The sequence below is a fragment of the Mercenaria mercenaria genome, chromosome 17 (assembly GCF_021730395.1).
Source record: "Mercenaria mercenaria strain notata chromosome 17, MADL_Memer_1, whole genome shotgun sequence".
NCBI classification, from domain to species: Eukaryota; Metazoa; Mollusca; class Bivalvia; order Venerida; family Veneridae; genus Mercenaria; species Mercenaria mercenaria.
The window spans coordinates 68,042,766-68,064,234 of record NC_069377.1 but is presented as its reverse complement, the minus strand read 5'-3'; the positions used below and the strand labels follow the sequence as shown (position 1 = coordinate 68,064,234).

At 35.7% G+C, this 21,469-nt stretch overlaps 1 protein-coding gene across 1 annotated transcript in view; it reads left to right on the top strand.

Moving 5' to 3' along the window:
- The window catches only part of LOC123536750 (uncharacterized), a 77,288-nt gene extending 57,329 nt beyond the window's left edge, over positions 1-19,959 (top strand). Inside the window, exons 5-13 of the mRNA XM_053528514.1 lie at positions 656-761; positions 2,031-2,139; positions 4,172-4,249; positions 5,791-5,849; positions 7,816-7,862; positions 9,208-9,265; positions 12,591-12,668; positions 16,552-16,679; positions 17,229-19,959. Of these exons, the coding sequence (XP_053384489.1) occupies positions 656-761; positions 2,031-2,139; positions 4,172-4,249; positions 5,791-5,849; positions 7,816-7,862; positions 9,208-9,265; positions 12,591-12,668; positions 16,552-16,679; positions 17,229-17,366 (801 nt within the window). The 3' untranslated portion in view covers positions 17,367-19,959. The remainder of the gene's footprint in view (positions 1-655; positions 762-2,030; positions 2,140-4,171; positions 4,250-5,790; positions 5,850-7,815; positions 7,863-9,207; positions 9,266-12,590; positions 12,669-16,551; positions 16,680-17,228) is intronic.
- The last annotated feature ends 1,510 nt before the right edge of the window (positions 19,960-21,469 follow it).

The window sequence follows — 21,469 nt, the reverse complement described above, 5'->3', positions numbered from 1 at the left end:
TAGCTCCTGGTAAGTTAATCAGTTAAGAAATAAAAAATCAACTCCTGGTAAGTTAAACAAAGAAATGTCTTGTGGTTTGGTAGTTACCATTTAGATATAGACATCTAGATATGGAAGAGTTTTAAGAGTTTGGATGCAAAATGCATCCATATATACTTAAAATAAATTACTGTTTCATTATGGTTTTTATTTGTGCCTTAATAAGAGTTGGGATCTAAACATACATGTAAAATTTAATAAAGGACCTCCATCTTCTGAAATAGAAAATCATATAGAAGTATTAGTCTACTACAAATATTAAGTGTATATCACTGACTGAATCTGTTGCTCTTCTGTTGTTAATTTGAATTGTTCCAAGTCTGAATTATTTTGTATAAGGAGACTTCCAGTCTTGCTTGCTTAAAGTTGTATTGTTTGCAAAACAATACCTATATTTATGGTTTGCCTTTTCAGTTTTTGAAGGAAATTTGAAATTTTACTATAATTTATTTGGCTCAGTTTTTTTATGTTAGATAATTCGATTCAGTTGTAAATAAAGAGAATAATCATTAAAGTACTGATGTATCAATTTGATAGCTATTACAAGAAGGACTGTTATTGTTTATAGATGGGGAGCATTTGTCAGACTATTCCTGTACATTGTGTATTTTTCCAGAGCGACGCTACTTCCATAGACAGATTGAAGCATTCACCAGAATATTCCTGTGTGTTTCATATGGTGCTGCAAAACAAGGATACTCAGTTTTCAGGATCAATGCCAGGTAAATTATTTAACAATAGAAGAACCAGAATTTGATTTACTTGTCTCTCTATGGTTCTGTAAATTTAGTGGTTGTACCAAGGTCTTCCTCCAGCTGGTTTGTGAAATTGGTGGTTCTGCCAAGGTCATTCTCTAGCTGGCTTGTGAAATTGGTGGTTCTGCCAAGGTCATCCTCTAGCTGGCTTGTGAAATTGGTGGTTCTGCCACGGTCATCCTCTAGCTGGCTTGTGAAATTGGTGGTTCTGCCAAGGTCATCCTCTAGCTGGCTTGTGAAATTGGTGGTTCTGCCAAGGTCATTCTCTAGCTGGCTTGTGAAATTGGTGGTTCTGCCAAGGTCATTCTCTAGCTGGCTTGTGAAATTGGTGGTTCTGCCAAGGTCATCCTCCAGCTGGCTTGTGAAATTGGTGGTTCTGCCAAGGTCATTCTCTAGCTGGCTTGTGAAATTGGTGGTTCTGCCAAGGTCATCCTCTAGCTGGCTTGTGAAATTGGTGGTTCTGCCAAGGTCATCCTCTAGCTGGCTTGTGAAATTGGTGGTTCTGCCAAGGTCATCCTCCAGCTGGCTTGTGAAATTGGTGGTTCTGCCAAGGTCATCCTCCAGCTGGCTTGTGAAATTGGTGGTTCTGCCAAGGTCATTCTCTAGCTGGCTTGTGAAATTGGTGGTTCTGCCAAGGTCATTCTCTAGCTGGCTTGTGAAATTGGTGGTTCTGCCAAGGTCATCCTCTAGCTGGCTTGTGAAATTGGTGGTTCTGCCAAGGTCATCCTCTAGCTGGCTTGTGAAATTGGTGGTTCTGCCAAGGTCATCCTCTAGCTGGCTTGTGAAATTGGTGGTTCTGCCAAGGTCATCCTCCAGCTGGCTTGTGAAATTGGTGGTTCTGCCAAGGTCATCCTCCAGCTGGCTTGTGAAATTGGTGGTTCTGCCAAGGTCATCCTCCAGCTGGCTTGTGAAATTGGTGGTTCTGCCAAGGTCATCCTCTAGCTGGCTTGTGAAATTGGTGGTTCTGCCAAGGTCATCCTCTAGCTGGCTTGTGAAATTGGTGGTTCTGCCAAGGTCATCCTCCAGCTGGCTTGTGAAATTGGTGGTTCTGCCAAGGCCATCCTCTAGCTGGCTTGTAAAATAAGTGGTTCTACCCAGGTCATCCTTCAGCTGGCATGTGAAATCAGGTCAGCCTCTACCAATATAGCTTGAAAGTCACCATATGACCTAAACTTACATGCTAGTGTGACAAACTGAAAAAAAAACAACTTTTGTAAACTTTGTTAATTATTTCAGACCCGAAGTCGTCTAGCTATGAGAATGTACAGTCAACATTGAACTCTATACAGAGACAGCTGACAGATTTCATTATCCAGGAGGAAGCTGCTGTAGACGAAAGGATCAGGTATAACATGGAACTTTTTATACTGCAAAATATTCCTTTACAACAAGTTTTGTTACTATTTTATATCGCTGCAAACACTTTTGGATTATGATATCATAATTTTTATCTGACAATGTTTTCCAAACAGTTCGAGATTCTGTCTGACCAAAGGATCAGATGTAGCACATTTGATTAATTATGTCTCCCCCAGGAGACATATTGTTTTTGCCCTGTCCGTCCGTCCGTCCGTACGTCACACTTCATTTCCAAGCAATAACTGGAGAACCATTTGACCTAGAACCTTCAAACTTCATAGGGTTGTAGGGCTGCTGTAGTAGACGACCCCTATTGATTTTGGGGTCACTCCGTCAAAGGTCATGGTCACAGGGGCCTGAACATTGAAAACCATTTCCGATCAATAACTAGAGAACCACTTGACCCAGAATGGTGAAACTTCATAGGATGATTGGTCATGAAGAGTAGATGACCCCTATTGATTTTGGGGTCACTCCGTCAAAGGTCAAGGTCACAGGGGCCTGAACATTGAAAACCATTTCCGATCAATAACTAGAGAACCACTTGACCCAGAATGTTGAAACTTCATAGGATGATTGATAATGAAGAGTAGATGACCCCTATTGATTTTGGGGTCACTCCATCAAAGGTCAAGGTCACAGGGGCCTGAACATGGAAAATCATTTCCGATCAATAACTAGAGAACCACTTAACCCAGAATGTTGAAACTTCATAGGATGATTGTACATGCAAAGTAGATGACCCCTATTGATTTTGGGGTCACTCCATTAAAGGTCAAGGTCACAGGGGCCTGAACATTGAAAACCATTTCCGGTCAGTAACTTGAGAACCACTTGACCCAGAATGTTGAAACTTAATAGGATGATCGCTCATGCAGAGTAGATGACCCCTAACAATTTTGGGGTCACTCTGTGAAAAGTCAAGGTCACAGGGGCCTGAACATTGAAAACCATTTCGGTCAGTAACTTGAGAACCACTTGACCCAGAATGATGAAACTTCATAGGATGATTGGTCATGCAGAGTAGATGACCCCTAACGATTTTAGGGTGACTCTGTTAAAGGTCAAGGCCACAGGGGCCTGAACATGGAAAACCATTTCCAATCAATAACTTGAGAACCTCTTGACCCAGAATGTTGAAACTTCATAGGATGATTGTTCATGCAGAGTAAATGACCCCTAATGTTTTTGGGGTCACTCCGTTAAAGGTCAGGGTCACAGAGGCCTGAACATTGATAACCAGTTCATATCAGTAACTTGAGAACCACTTGACCCAGAATGTTGAAACTTCATAGGATGATTGAACATGCAGAGTAGATGACCCCTATTGATTTTGGGGTCAGTCTATTAAAGGTCAAGGTCACAGTGGCCTGTTCATGTAAAATCATTTTTTTGGAAATAACTTGAGAACCACTTGACCTACAATGTTGAAACTTAATAGGATGATTGGACATGCAGAGTAGATGACCCCTACTTATTTTGAGGTCACTTGATCAAAGGTCAAGGTCACAGGAGCCTGAACAGTGACTTGAGAACCACTAGGCCAAGAGTGTTGAAATTTAACGGGATGACTGGACATGCCAAGTAGATGATCCCTATTGCAGCCAACCATCAGTGTCTCTTTGACTTTCGCTCCTGACCTATATTAACTTCTTGCCTATAGGACTTTGCATTGGGGGAGACCTGCGCTTTTTTACAAAAGCATTTTCTAGTTATCTTTATGTTCAGCAAAAATATTTACATGTTTTGTGTGTGTAAGTGTGCCTTCTGATTCTGACATCTATTTTCTAGTATTGCAGACCAGTGATTACATTTTGTAGTACATGTAGATTAATGTTCTAGGTTAGAAGAGAAATGATGCATAGATTTAGCATCTGCATACTGGATAGGTGTACTGGCAGCAATACGAGAAAAACGTTACAAAGAGAAAAATACCCCAAACATATGTTACGGAATAATTATGGTGTTTCATATAAAAGTTTATTTACAGTTATTGTATCAGTCTCACCTTTTTACAGAGCATTTGAAGAGGCCCAGAGAGAAGCTTTCCAAGGATTGCAGACAAAACTGAAAGAGGAGAAGAAGCAAATGATCAGGTATAATCCTTGTTCCTGATAATGTCATTGTTGTACATGAAAACTCCACAAAAATGATCAGATATAATCCTTGTTCCTGATATTGTCATTGTTGTACATGAAAGAAATGATCAGATATAATCCTTGTTCCTGATATTGTCATTGTTGTACATGAAAGAAATGATCAGATATAATCCTTGTTCCTGATATTGTCATTGTTGTACATGAAAGAAATGATCAGATATAATCCTTGTTCCAGAAAATGTCACTGTTGCACATGAGAAATCGACAGAATTGAGTTCTTGTTCAGACTTAAGCCTTCATGTGAAAAACAATAGAGTATCTACATGAACACAGATTTTGATATGAAGTATATATTTGCTTTGATATAGCATATAGTGAAAGAAAAATGTATATATCTCACCAGATCTGGTTTAGAGTTCCAGTTGCAAAAGTATCTTTATGTTGCCATACATTCCAAATTGTGACTTTTTTGATATGGTTTATCAATAAAGCCAGTCTTAAATTTACAACTTCTGACAAATGACAATCTGTTTCACCACCAAGAATGTATGCTTTCAGGTTTGACAACTCGTGGCCTATTGTTCCCTGACTTTGAGCTAACTTAGGGCAGACTTTACATGTTTATGTTGATGCAGAGCTTGTTATGCAGTTCCATGTATTTCTTACTGCGTATTATCCAGAGAACAGGAGAATTACAAAGCTAACTCCATTTTCATTCAACGTTTCGACTATTTTTATTAGTCTTCTTCAGGAAGTAAACAAATATGATATGAAATAAACAACGTCATGAATATATGACGTCATAAAAGATGACGTTACGTTACAAACATTTTGGCGTAAAAATTACAATGTACAATAGGCTACATAATGTTTACACAAATGTGTATCTAAAGTACTGTTTAAAGTATATTATGACAAAAATTAAAATTAAAAGTGGTTATACTTAATACAAAGTAAGATTATAGACATTATTTAAAATAATAATGTTAATAATCATAATAACAGTAAGTACAGGATCACAAAGATACGAAATCACTGGGTAAATTGTGTTTTAGACAAAAAAAGAAAATACCAGCAAAAACAGTACTAACTGACATTAAGAAAACCACAGTTTGTGTTACATAACAGAAAACACTATGAAGTGAAGAGACTTATGAAAAATTATACATAACTTTTGAATTCATTCCTTTTCGAAAAATAGTATCTAGTTTGTGAATCCAGTAAGTTTCCTTTAGAAGCCTCCTCATATCATCATGGATAACATCAATAGGCATAAATCTAAAGTCATTTAAGCTATGACCATTTTAATTAAAATGAGTCGCTACATGACTAGAAAATGCAGGATCGATAAAACTTGTAATATCAAAACGATGTTTATTCATGCGTCTTGAAACTTGCTGGCTAGTTTTGCCTACATATTGCATTTTACACTTCTTACATGTTATTTCTTACTGCGTATTATGTTATTTTAACTTATGTACAATCCATGCTAGTTTGGGGATTTGCTATTGATTGTGAAATTTTATTTTCATTTGCAGTCTGTTGTTGACATCTGCACAGTTTGAGACTAACAATACAGAAGAGACACAAAGAAAAGGTAGGTGTATACAAACTGCTAGGTATCTTTTTAGCTCGACTATTCGAAGAATAGTCTAGCTATTCTACTCACCCTGGCGTCGGCGTCGGCATCACACCTTGGTTAAGTTTTTGCATGCAAGTACATACAGCTATCATTTAAAGGCATATAGCTTTGAAACTTATTTATTCTTTTTCTAGGTCAATTACCAACCTCACTGGGTCAAGTCCCATAACTCTAACATGTATTTTGAGCAAATTATGCCCCCTTTTGGACTTAGAAAATTTTGGTTAAAGTTTTACATGCAAGTTACTATCTCCAAAACTAATGCAGATATTGAATTGAAACTTCACATGTGTCTTCGGGGTTATAAAACTAGTTGATAGCACCAAGTCCCATAACTCTGACCTTCATTTTGGCCAAATTATGCCCCCTTTTGGACTTAGAAAATTCTGGTTAAAGTTTTGCGTGCAAGTACATACAGCTATTACTAAAAGGCATATAGATTTGAAACTTTTTTCTTTTTGTACATAAATTACCTACCTCACTGGGTCAAGTCCCATAACTCTGACATGTATTTTGGGCAAATTATGCCCCCTTTTGGACTTAGAAAATCCTGGTTAAAGTTTTACATGCAAGTTACTATCTCCAAAACTAATGCAGATATTGAATTGAAACTTCACATGTGTCTTCGGGGTTATAAAACTAGTTGATAGCACCAAGTCCCATAACTCTGACCTTCATTTTGGCCAAATTATGCCCCCTTTTGGACTTAGAAAATTCTGGTTAAAGTTTTGTGTGCAAGTACATACAGCTATTACTAAAAGGCATATAGATTTGAAACTTATTTTTTCTTTTTGTAGATAAATTACCTACCTCACTGGGTCAAGTCCCATAACTCTGACATGTATTTTGGGCAAATTATGCCCCCTTTTGGACTTAGAAAATCCTGGTTAAAGTTTTACATGCAAGTTACTATCTCGAAAACTAATACAGATATTAAATTGAAACTTCACATGTGTCTTCAGGTTATAAAACTAGTTGATAGAATCAAGTCCCATAACTCTGACTTGTATTTTGGGCAAGTTATGCCCCCTTTTGGACTTAGAAAATTCTGGTTAAAGTTTTGCGTGCAAGTACATACAGCTATTACCAAAAGGCATATAGCTTTGAATCTTATTTATTCCTTTTCTAGGTCAGTTACCAGCCTCACTAGGTCAAGTTCCATAACTCTTAACATGTATTTTGAACAAATTATGCCCCCTTTTGGACTTAGAAAATTCTGGTTAAAGTTTACATGCAAGTTACTATCTCCAAAACTAATGCAGATATTGAATTGAAACCTAACATGTTTCTTCGGGGTTATAAAACTAGTTGATAGCAACAAGTCCCATAACTCTGATATGTATTTTGGTCAAATTATGTCCGCTTTCGAACTTAAAACTCTTTTGATATTTAACATTTTGGGTAACAATTTCCTGCATCTGTGACAATATTTCGAATAGTCGAGCTTGGCTGTCTTACGGACAGCTCTTGTTTGCTGTTCACCTCAGACAGTGAAAAATTAAATTTCCTACAGAAAGCTAGGCTATATAAAGAACTATGAATTATATGCTAAAATCTGCATATATTAGGGAAATCTAGTTATTTGTCATACATTACATCAAATATATGTCTTAATTTTGAATGGAGCCCACCCAGTTAGTTCAATAGGCAAGGTCACAAGACTTCTAATGAAAACTTGGTGAAGGATACGTTCTCCGTGGTGAGTGTGTCTTAGGTCATTCATTCTCTACCTTGGTTGTGGGAAAGTTGTCAGTTACTTGCAGAAAATACATTAATATTGATTAGGAATCCAGGAACACAGAATTGAGTAACTGACTGCTGTATAAACTGGAATACTGTTGAAATATGATGTTAAACACATAAAAGAAACTGATTTGAAGTGCATTATTGTAATAACACAAAATGTTTAATTTCTCTTCAGATTCTTCAAAGAGATTAACAGAAGCAAGAAAATCACCAGCTAAAAAGGTAACTAGACCTGTGTGTATGTGCGTTACTGTGTAAATCTACATACACAGGGCTTTGATTTTCTCTTTCTGCTGTTTTCCCCTTTATGGAACAAGAATTTGAAATAAAACTTTACAGATTTGGCCAGGTATGTTTTAACATTAGAATTTTGTTTAAAAGTTGTAGGGGTATTTCAGATTTTTAAGATTGCCTCTTTTTTATGCCCATTGTTCATTTAATAGCTAGTGCCGGTCTGTCTATCTGAGGTACCAGATTGAGTACAGCCCACATTAATGGCCTGATTTAGTTCATACTCTAACTTGACAATCCTTGTGGCAACATCTACAAACTGACCTATATATAGATAGGGGCATGATTTTGCATTTTGGAAATAAGCTTGAGAAATGGGACATATCTTGTGAACGCCTGTATCTGGAGACCGGCATCTACAAAAAATGTTTGCTCTCTAACTTGGGTAGTTCTTTCTAATGTCAAATTAACTTGTCACAATGTTTATAGGCACCTGGGATAAGTTTGATAAACAGCTAATCTGGAGTTATGGCCCTTGAATTATGAAATTCGTGAAAATTGACGGTGCCCACCTCTTACTTGAGTAGTTTGTATCCAGTGTTCACTAATCTGTGTTAGTGTTTAATGGCATAATATCTCAAACAAGTTTGATAACCAGCTGGATTCATTCCGTCTCTCCTTGAGTTATCATTCTCGAATGACTTAAATTTTAAAAAAACTGACAAGTTTCCACTTTTAATGACTTAAACTTAATCAGAAAATTTACAGACATTTATTTTATGCTTTCCGGTGAAATACTGAGATATAAGTGAAAAATATATTTGATAATTTCACAGTGAAAAATATCAAATACTATTCTCAAAGCTCACTCAATGAAATAAAATTTCATCATCAAATATCCTCTATATTATCTGGGCCAAGTTTGATCACCAGGTTGATAGTCTTTAATGACCAGTCTGTTATAGTGTAGTTATGGCCCTTGAATTAGTCAAAAGCGAGAAAATTGACAGCTGATCTGCTCAATATTATAAGTAGTGTACTTTAAAAATTGAAAAGTAATTTGCTGTGACTGGTGTATATTGTGACTGGTTGCCATTCTTGTTTTGTTCTAAGAACAGTCTCATCCCTGATAACTTATAGGGATAAACATTTGGTTTTTCTAGTGTTTACAAGTATTTTATTGATCTTGTACCAGTACTTCTAATATCCTGAACTAGTGAAAAAAATATCATTTAACATCAAAACAAATGTAAAAGTAATACATTTGAAAGACAGTAATGGCAGTTATTTTAACTATGAAAATTAATTATGACAATAACCTTGTTTATGCTTTCAGAAAACAGTGAGCCGTGTGAAGTCATTACCTCCCATGATGGAAAAAGATCCAGATGATCGTACGATAGTTTCTTTATTACAAATTGTTTTGTTTCATGTTTATTAGCTCACCAGAGCCAAAGGCTCAGGGTGAGCTATTAGGATCACTCACTGTCCGGCGTTCTTTGTCCGTTGTCCGTAAACTTTTACTTTAAACGACATCTCCTCATAAACCGCTAGGCCAATTTCATCCAAACTTCAAAGGAATGTTCCTTGGGTGAAGCTCTACAAAAACTGTTCAAAGAATTGAATTCCATACAGAACTCTGGTTGCCATGGCAACCGAAAGGAAAAACTTTAAAATCTTCTTCTCAAAAACCAGAAGCCCTAGAGCTTAGATATTTGGTGTGAAGCATTGCCTAGTGGACCTCTACCAAATTTATTCAAATCATGACCCCGGGGTCAAAATTGACCCCGCTCCAGGGGTCACTTGATTTTACATAGGAAAATCTTAAAAGTCTTCTCGAAAACCAGAAGCCCTAAAGCTTAGATATTTGACATGTAGCATTGCCTAGTGGACCTCTACTAAAGTTGTTCAAATCATGACCCCAGGGTCAAAATTGACCCCGCCCCAGGGGTCACTTGATTTTACATAGATTTCTATAGGAAAATCTTCAATTTTTAAAAAAAAATAAACCAGAAGGCCTAGAGCTTAGATATTTGACATGTAGCATTGCCTAGTGGACCTCTACAAAATTTGTTCTAATCATGATCCCCAGGGTCAAAATTGACCCCGCCCCAGGGGTCACTTGATTTTACATAGGAAAATCTTCAAAAATATTCTTAATATAAGCCAGAAGGCCTAGAGCTTAGATATTTGACATGTAGCATTGCCTAGTGGACCTCTACAAATTTACTCAAATCATGATCCCTGGGGTCAAATTGACCCCGCCCCAGGGGGTTACTTGATTGTACATAGAAAAATCTTCAAAATTGTCTTAAAATAATCCAGAAGGCCTAGAGCTTAGATATTTGCCTAGTGGACCTCTACAAAATTTGTTCAAATCTTGACCCCCCCAGGGTCAAATTGACTCAGCCCCAGGGGTTACTTGATTGTACATAGGGAAATCTTCATAAATTTGCTAAAATTAAACCAGAAGGCCTATGTCTTAGATATTTGATATGTAACATTGCCTAGTAGACTTCTACAAACTTTGTTCAAACCTTGACCCCCAGGGTAAAATTGGCCCCGCCCCAAGTGTCACTTGATTTTATATAGGAAAATCTTCAAAAATTTTCTAAAAATAAACCAGAAGGCCTAGAGCTTAGATATTTGACATGTAGCATTGCCTAGTGGACCTCTACAAAATTTGTTCAAATCATGACCCCCGGGGTCAAAATTGACCCCACCCCAGGGGTCGCTTGATTTTACATAGGAAAATCTTTATAAATTTGCTAAAACTAAACCAGAAGGCCTAGATCTTAGATATTTGACATGTAGCATTGCCTAGTAGACTTCTACAAAATTTGTTCAAATCATGACCCCCGGGGTAAAATTGGCCCGCCCCAGGGGTAACTTGCTTGTACACCTCGGAAAATCTTCCAAAAAATTTCTAAAAATCATCAATTTGACATTTGAAACATGTAGCTCATATTTCTCAGGTGAGCGATCCAGGGTCATCATGACCCTCTTAGTGTTATTTCTAGAGCTCAAAAAGGGCAGGGTGCTGTCTAAAAGGGGCAGGGTGCTGCCAAAAAGGGGCATATTGCCGTTTTAAACTGGAAGGTTACCACAGCAGTAGTTACATTTCTAGATGTTTATAGTTATGTATTTATTAGACTTATGATTTTTGTGCACATACTTTTAAATCACAGAATAAAAGTGGTAAAAGATATGTTCCCAAAACCAGTAACAGAGTTTACAAAGGGTTTAACATTACCTTATATTTTTTGTCAAACCATTCATTGAAGCTTTTTTCTCAAAAAATGTTATCAAGGATGTCAGCTTATTCATATGGATAATTATGATATAGTGGAGGGTTTTTATATGTTATATGTGTCTAGTAAGCTTGAAGCCAAGATCATGTTACAACATAATAAAAAGGTCAGTTTCAGGTCACATTGTAAACTAATATGTATCAAAATTTATGTCATATTAATTAGGTCTTTCATCAATATTTCATTAACACAAAAGTGCTATAAAAGTTTGTAAAAAATGTATCCAAAATGTACTATCCGGATACTGGTACACTTTCGGAATGACATGTGAAAGTGGTTTTTGCTCACAAAGGTAAACCAGAGATAATTCCTCAAATTATGATGTTACTTATCATAAAAAATAACTGTGATATTCAGCTTTTTTGACGGAATAATTGAAAATTTGCATGTTGTTGTTGTTGTTGTTTGTATATGACATCGGGTGTAATTAGAATCGTGAACGGATATCTTTAACTTATTTTTGCTTTCGAAATTCATTAAAATTTGTGGATTTTCTAGTAAAAATGAAGGTAGGATTAGACTGCAAAGATATATTCTTATTATACTAAACAATGGTTTAATTTAAAGCTTGCATGAAGAAATTTTACAGGGCGCTTTTCACGTGCTCGGTAATCAGCTGGCTGCTTACGGATAATTTATTAATTGGCGCTTGACAGTACACATAATCAATACTTTATCAATTAATCATAACACCTCATTGATTCTCGTTACCTGTGTGCACTCGCCGTGACCTAATTTACTGATAAAAAATCAGCGAGGCATGTCTACAGGATAAAGGGCGGGATACATTATAAGGGCAGCGTGGTGGCAGTTAAAAAGGGCAGGGCGGGGCGCCCCGCTGCGTCGCTCTAGAAATAACACTACCCTCTTGTTAATTACTACTGTACTTAAAATCTGATTTTGCCAAATGTCAGCATTTTATTGGTCACCTATCATTAACATTCAAAACTGATCACTTTCTGTTCCAGTAATTGCCACATTTAATGGTCACCTAATCTGCTTAGTTAAGATTCAGTTTAGGACAAGTATTATCATTTACTTACAACTCTATGGAATTAGACGATCATCTGAAAGCATGAAAGGGGAGTTTCATAACAGTACATATATAACACTTTGCTTGTAGAAATCGCTGTTCCTTCTCTCAATTTAAAGTACATAATAATTCATCAGCATAGAAAAAGAGTATGTTCTTCTTCAAGTATGAATTTTAGCTTGAAGACAATTCTCAGAATGCAGCCATGTCATTGGTCCGTATCAAATTTGTACTGAGAAACAACCAATCATATGCTGGGGAGTGGTTTTCAAAGTTTTAGAACCTTTTACCTTGGTTTCTAGGCATTTATAATAGAAGAGTCTTGGTGTAGTCTTGTAAGGAACATTTTCTTTGCAGTTGTATTTTAAATTTCAGCACTGTTTTCATTTGATGGGATGGAAAGTGAGGAACCCTTCTATCAGGATTCTTCCTCAGATGAGAATGAAGATGATGGTTTGTACAATATAAGTAGTTTACAGATTGTTAAAGCTTCTAATTGTGTGATCATTTCAGTTTTATAAAAATACAGTCCTGTTGATTTTAGGAAAAGTAATCCTTTAAAGCTCAATTATACGATATTTATGGAGAGCTATCTTTCTCACTTAGTATCCATGTCCAAATTGATGCACTTCCATTTTTAGCTCGACTTTTCGAAGAAAATGTTGAGCTATTGCACCCGCGTCGGCTTCGGCATAACCATTGGTTAAAGTTTTTGATAAAGTCAAATATCTCTGTTACTATCAAAGCTATTGACTTGAAACTTAAAATAGGTATTAACTATCAAAGTCTACACCAGGAGAAACAATCCCCATAACTCTGATTTGAATTTTGACAGAATTATGCCCCTTTTTAACTTAGAATTTTTGGTTAAAGTTTTTGATAAAGTCAAATATCTCTGTTACTGTCAAAGCTATTGACTTGAAACTTAAAATACTTATTTACCACCAAAGTATACACTAGGAGAAACAATCCCCATAACTCTGATTTGAATTTTGACAGAATTATGCCCCTTTTTAACTTAGAATTTTTTGTTAAAATTTTTGATAAAGTCAAATCTCTCTGTTACTATTAAAGCTTTTGACTTGAAACTCAAAATAGTTATTTACTATCAAAGTCTACACCAGAAGACACAATTCCCATAACTCTGATTTGAATTTTGACAGAATTATGCCCCTTTTTAACTTAGAATTATTTTTTTTAATTTTGATAAAGTCAAATATCTCTGTTACTATTAAAGCTTTTGACTTGAAACTCAAAATAGTTATTTTCTATCAAAGTCTACACCAGGAGACAAAATAATTCCCACAACTCTGATTTGAATTTTGACAGAATTATGTCCCTTTTTAACTTGGAATTTTTTTTACTGGCAAAGCTCTCATTCAGAGTCAAGCACTGAGAAAAGTCGAGCGCGCTGTCTTACGGACAGCTCTTGTATCTCTTAGAATTGCCCTTATCCACCTGTCTGTCCAAATTTGTGTTGTTAATATCTCAAGAAGGTTTTGGACCAGAGTCAACAAACCTCACAAGATTTTTATCCAGCATGTGAAGTTATGGACCTGGTGTTTTGATTGGGATCTTACACATTTATGGCCCCTGACTTAATAAAAAATACGCATAAAAAGGGCCAAAAAGTTTGTGTCAAATGTATCTCAGAAGTATTTGATCTAGGATTATGAAACATTACAGGAATATTATTCAGCAAGTGAAGTTGTGCTTCTAGGGTTTTGTTAGAGATTTCATTCTGCCTGACTAGAGTTACGGCATAAAAGGACGTAAAAGTTCATGTCGTATTTGACCTAGGGTCATGAAACATAATACAAACATTATTCAGCATGTGAAGTTGTGCACATGGAGTTTTGTTTGGCATTTCTGTTACTTGATTAAGTAAAAAATATGCATAAATGGCATACAGGTTTGTGTCGCATGTATTTCAAAAAGTATTTGATTTAGAGTCAATAAACATTACAGAATTGTTATATAGTATGTGAAGTTTTGCACGTGATGTTCTCTTAGGGATTTCACTTGTCCAAACAAGAGTTAAGGCCCTTGACTTAGTGAAAAATACACATAAAGTGCTTAAAAGTTTATGTTGCATATATCTTAAAAAACATTTCACCTAGTCATGAAACCATTTACAATGACAGGAGAGAGGGGACACCTGTGTTCTATGGACACACATCTAGTTCTGTTGTGAAGAGGTCATTTTGGAATTGTGAAGTATCAGAATATAAGTCTCTGTTATGTAGTGAAACAAATCCCAGATTATGTCCCCTTTTTACATAGAATTTCAGGTTACAGTTTTGTTGCACTTCCACTTTGTTATGTAACAGATTTGATTTAACCGGAAACAGTTCTTTCGCATCATCACCTACAGATCCATAACTCTTGCACCAATATTTCAGGAATTATGCTGTCTGTACTTAGCATTCCAGATTCAAGTTTGGCTGCTTTTTTTCCAAGCCAACTTAATAGAATTGATTCAAACTTGCAGCAGTTGTTCTGCGTTATCACCCACATCACATCTGCCCCACATCCAATGTACTTTTCTATAAAGAAATAGGCTTATTTAATTTCACCTTGTCAGTTTACAAACTTCGCACATGAAAGTCTTTGTTTCCTCTGACGAACAGATATAAATTACTCTAGTGATACCTATTTCCTCTGATATACCTTATACAGTACGTTCCACTTAATTGCATATCGGTTAATCGCATATCCCGGATATTCGCATACGAACTTGAAGCACCGATCGATCCCTATATAATTACCTTTAAAGTATTTCGCATAATTGCATTGATTTTTTAATCCGTCCCGCTTAATTGCATAAAACATTTGGCTAAAAGTCCACTAATTTGGTCGCAAACAGCGATAAAAATGATCAAAAGATGCCGAAAATTTACTGTGAATTACTCTAGCCGATCAGCTGTTTCACATCGCCTAGGTGACAATTGGTGCGTGACATTAGAAGTGGAGGTCAAAGCTGTATAGTTTCCCCGAGATTTTCGTGGCATTACGTCATGTTTTCGCGCCATGTTGCACATCACTGTTTGATCGTACCGCCTCGGTTCTTAAGTGCTGAGAAGTAGATCTAGTGTCGTAACAATCAATAACAAACAAATTCTTTTTAATTTGTTAAAGCGAATGTGCAATATCCCATATAAACTGACAGGTAAACGTGTCAAACTATAATAGCGGATTTCTTACCCCTGTGACCTATTTGCCCTCAAGGAAATTACATTATGGTTTGAAAAGATTATCTTATTATAAAGTGTCGTGTCAAAAAATATATGTACAAAGATTCAGTCAAAAGTTATTAAAAATACGCAACAACATTATTGTTTTTGTTTTTTAACCGCATTTTCTATGTACGTACACGAGGTCGCGTAACAGAAATCTGTGCAAAAATCGTTTTACTTCATATTTTTAAATTGCTGCTGCCTTTTCATTATTTAAGATTTTTCTATTCTGTTTTTTGTACTTTCTGGTCAAAAGTCTGAATTTTATGCCCATAATTTGTATCATCTATTTACTTTTAGAAAGTAATAAGTATTTAGGATCGCGCTGTTTGAAATTTTGCAAGTAATTTTATGAAAATTCGACCGTTTTTATAGAATTTTGCCAACATTTCTGTTAAAACGTTTTTTAAATCATTATAGAATTCAAACTATATTACTTCTCAATCGGTGTTGAAAATCTGAAGCGATAAAATAAAAAAATGAATGCGTGACGCGCATTTTTTGTATACGTGTCGATAAACAAAAGTAACGGCGTTGTAAGTTAGGCATTACGATAGGTCGCACGTGCTCGTGGAATGGAAAATTACCGGCATGGCGTTTTGATATCTGTACGATTCGCGGGTAAATTCCAGTCAGTGGTAAATAAAAAATATTGTCGTTTACAACTTTATTTGTTTAAAACATAGTTACACAGGTATGATTAATCACTCCACACATTTTCCAATTAATGTTGCCGTATTGATTCAAAGTAATAACCATTGCTCCTAGAGCAGCCGAAGCATACCGAAACAGATGCCATATACGTATATTCGGATAAACGAATAGCCCGGTTATTCGCATATTTTGCTTTGACAAATTGGGTATGCAAATAAGCGGACTCCACTGTATAACTAACCAACGTCAAAATAGTTGAGTGAGCTTTCTCCTCTTACAGTTTGTGTTTATAAATTTTGCTTATCTGTGTTGAGATGGGCATTCTTATAAACCATTAAACTTCACATAAAAATATAAGATCTTGTTGATTACTCTTGAAAAGTTAGACTGAAGGAACAGTGGTAATTAAGTAAGATATGCTTTCTAGAATTTGTTTTTTGTCACAGAATCATTTGTTACCGAGCTGCCAAGGACGAGATCGAAACCAGAAATGATGTATTCCTCCTCGGTACCAGTTTCTGTGCCAGCCTGGAACCGGCAACACCGAACTGACTTCCTCGACGAATCAGAGGATGTAAGTCTTATCTAATGTTTAGTTTTGCTTGCAAAAATCACCTCTACATTTTGCTTTGAATACATATTATTGTTAAATGGCCCATGGTTTCAAAATTTCTGGGATGATCAAGATAAGACTGCACGTCTGCATCAACATTTTTCTTCAAAACAATAAAAACATTGGCTCTGTTGCTTGAACTTCTGCTTCACAGGTTTGAAAAAAAATATATATACCTGGAGCAAGTTTTCAAAATTGGAGTCTGTTGGAAAATAAAAAGATTGATGACATTTTGCACACAGTAAAAGAAACGAAACAAAAAAGTAGATTTTTATGAGACTTTACAGTTTTATGTTGTCTTATTTTATCATATCTGGAAATAAAATGTATAGGTCTGTTTGCTTTTGATATATTTGCCCATTTTGAAGAGAACCCAAAACTTGATGATGATTTAATGACATTTGTAGAAATATTTCCTGTACCAACAGTTATTCACTCTGTCAGATAACCATGATGCAATCAATAGCAGAAAGTAAAAACTGAAAAAAAAATCAACTATTTTCATTGTAGTTGACGCCATCAGAGCCTGATCAGATTGCTGCCAGTATGCAAGCATTGGCTCAACAAAGTATTACGGATGACAATCGATACATCTTTGGAGACCGCCCTCGACCGAGACTCAATACGGGAGATTTTAATAACCGATGAGCTGTTTATCCTCCCGCCATTCTTCCATTTGTGATGTGATGTATAAAACCTGCTGGAAATGAAAGCAACATTTTTATAAATAATTGACACAGACTCGCATTAAGTTTGATGTGGTTTCCATTAAACACAAAGAGAAAATCTCAGGACAGTATGAGATAAGAGAACCATGAGATATAGAAAAATATTTGTAAAGATATTAATGGTGCAGGAAAAAAGTGCTATTTGTTTCAACTAGGAGTGTGACAGTGAGTTTTTGACAGTATGATACGAATGTCAAGTTTAAAACAAAAACACCAAGATGAGTTGTGAATTAGAAATAATAACAATCATTGAACTGTATAGGAAATACAGTGTGTAAATTTGTGAAAAAGAAAAATTTGTTTGCTTCATATGATATTAATGCTTACTTCTACAGTTTAAGGTCACGGACAAAATCAGCAACAGTTCCCCCAACGTATTTTTGTACTGTCACACCTGTGTTAAAAGACACTTTTGAACAGAGAAAACCTGTCTTTATTGACTGCTAGTTTTATATTTGATTCAGTTTGATACACTGGTTTTTAACCTGTAAATAGAGATCATTAATTGGCTCAACCAAGCATGGATTTATAAATTTGTTTGACTGTATATATTATTTTCATTTATAAAATGAATAATGTTCCAGGTTGGAAAGAAAGAAGGTTTTGATATGTAAATAGAAACGAGCTGAGTGTGATGTACAGATACCATGTAAAATATTTTGATTACATTTTTAACTTCTACATGCAAGAACTGAATATAATATACTCCAACATGAGCAGCTGTACTGGGTGTAGATGATAAGTATTCTGCATTTTGATAATTGTGTAATAACAGTGTCTTTAGACTTGTAGAAGTACATTTAGATGCTGGTAAGATCTGCGTCTTGTATACCAGTAAACAGTGAAACTTTACAATGTCTCGCATTTTGCCTTTCTATCAAGATGGTCAGGGAAACACCAAGTGCCAGAAAAGTGCATTTTTACATTTCATTTGCTTACGCAGTAAAGTGGATAAAGTGCTTGATTTTGCATTTTGAGACAAAGATTATCTTTTTATGCTTGTTAGTAATCATGATGTACTTATGTGTAACAACTGCTTATACAGTAAAACTTGAAAAAAAAATAATGGTGCTTTCTGGATAAGATTACGGATGCTTTGAAACAGCGGTCTGTGCTTTATTTCACTGACGGATGCATTTTGTACATAAAGCTTTGTGCTGAGTGTGGTTGACAAAGTCGGTAAATCTGTGCAGACTGCATATGGGCATTTTGATGTACTGTGTATCATTCATTTCATTGTCATAGACATTGTGTTTTTGACCCAGATTACTGCTTTTATTACACGGGACATGAAATTGTGGAGAGCACATTTTTAAAGTAAAATTAAAGGGAAGATTTCTGTTTGATAATATTTAATTTTGCATGCTGAATCAGCAAAACCCAAAACAAGTCCCCCTGGATTACTGATTTCACAGTTAGTCATTTCTTTGAATTCTCTAGTGTACAAGAGGGTTTCATATAGGACTGAGGAGAGGGGGAATTTTTATGCATTTATATATGAATGTCAGATCATTTCAGTAAAAGGACACCACATCATATAGCAAATGTTGTAGGTTACTGTCATTCGAACGCTTTGGTTTAGCAGTTTTTTTTGATGGACTGAGGTTTGACTTATTATTGTTTTATCTTTAAACAACATTTCCCAAACCCAAACTTGTAAGAAATATTACACATTGGTTTTCATTAGTTTTCTCAGATTTTTACAGTTACAATTTAGAAACTTACCATGAAAACTATTAAGATAAATCTGACATTAATGTTATTTCAGTTTGACCCACATTCAGAAACCATACATGATTTTGGTAGAGGACTTGCAGTGAATGATGGTACATATAGTTACATGTGGAAATAAGTTTGTTTCGCATGGTTTGAGTAAATTATTTTTACATAACTGGCCTAATCATCAAGATCTTTGTACATTCAGACCAATTTTCCAGTTTGGTTGTCAGTTACTGAATACTTTTATCCATAAAAAGAGAGAATTCAACTTTAATATGGGTACCCATAATTGTAGTAAATCTCTATATATGAGCTACTGCTCCTCTCATATTTAGGATAAAAGGGATTACCTGTACATTTTGAATGTAAAATTGCAATGTTTTGAATTTTGACATCCCAGAAACTGCCTGAAATTAAACATGAAAGCCTGTATTCATATATTGTGATATGGTGCTTAAACTCAAAGAGTGAGTCAAGGCATTGAAATAGGCACTTTATTATGACAAAATATGTACCCATACAAGCTATGCCTATCCGTACAAGTATGATACTCCAACCACTAAGATTTTTCTAAGGAACTTAAAATCATGTAGAAATTTAATTTCTGCAGTAATTTTAGGAACTGAAAATATATTTGCAGTTTTTCTGGGTCCAACAAGTTTTGAACGGTGTAAGATATAATTATTACTTTGTTGCAAGTCTTTTGTTGGTAGTTTTTTTCCCTTCACATGCTATGCCACATTTGTATGATAGACATTGGAAAAAGATTGTTTATGAATAAAATGAAAAATTTCTCTTTGTCATTTCATTGAGATAGAACAGAAGGTTCAAGTGTTCACAGATATTGTCACTGTTGTCTAGTTTTAAGATAAATCTTTCCAAGATCTTCACATTAAGATGTTTACCTTTGCAATAACTCAAACTGAGCACGAGGCTTTTTAAAACAAATATTTTGAGCCGAGTTAAAGTGCAGTAACTTGTGCCAGATGCATTAATATTGTCTCGCTGACACAAGAAATCAACAGAAGTTATGTAATTCTGGCAATTGTCATACACACCGTGGTTTTGCATTTAAAATGAGCTACATTTATCAACTATGTATACCTACATCTGTATGTGTGCGTACACATCCACACCATGAGCATGCATGCACACACAAGAATGACAAAGCTACAAATGGTCAAGTTACAAGTTTACAGTTAATCATTAAAGAATAGGTTATGCATGATGTCTTGATATATTCAGTACTGGTGCATTCAGATATGTATGATATATCCAGCCACAGTACTGGTGCATTCACATATGTACGATATATTCAGCCACAGTACTGGTGCATTCAGATATGTACGATATATCCAGCCACAGTACTGGTGCATTCACATATGTATGATATATTCAGCCACAGTACTTGTACATTCACATATGTACTGCATAGTAGTCTGTAAAGTAAGGGTTAAATACAGGAAGAAGAAATTAATGTAGACCTACATTGATCGTAGCGAATGTTATGTTAACTAATCTTTGGTGAAAAAAACAAATCATTCTTCTGTTATTCCCTAGCCTCTTGTTAAGAGTTGTAGATACCATTCTGATACTCGAGCCATAGTATTCGCACAGTAACACCTTTTTCATGCACTTAACAAGGGCTGTAAGTAGTGACTCTAATTGGTGCAGGGCATGAAAAAAGTCATGTCTGGAAGATATATAGGATGTCATAAAATCTTGTCCCCACATCACTTAAACCACTGGTCAGATTATGCATTGACCATGTGAAATGCTATAAGCACAGTGACAGCATTTTCTGACTGGATTCTTTTTAAGTTATAACCCCTTTTATGTATTTTTATGCCCCCAGCATCTACTGATGCGGGAGGCTTGTAGTGATTGTCCTGTCCGTTAGTCCATCCATACGAGGTTAACCAAATGGGACCGTTTCGTCTAGCGTCAATACCCCTTACTAGAATGACTTGATACTTATGCAGATGTAACCTGTGACCATTCCTCATCTTCAGACATCACCTGACCTCAGTTTGACCTTGACCTCATTTTGGACTTAGGTTGCTTTATATGGGCCATCTCTTGGTTAACCAAATGAGACCGTATCGTCTAGCATCAATACTCCTTACAAGAATGAATTGATACTAATACAGATGTAAGCTGTGACCATTCTTCATCTTCAAACATCACCTGACCTCAGTTTGACCTTGACCTTGACCTCGTTTTGGACTTTGGTGCAAAATCTATCGACAAGGATGCCACTGGGGGCATCAAGCGTTTATTGAACACAGCTTCTTGTTTTTAAAT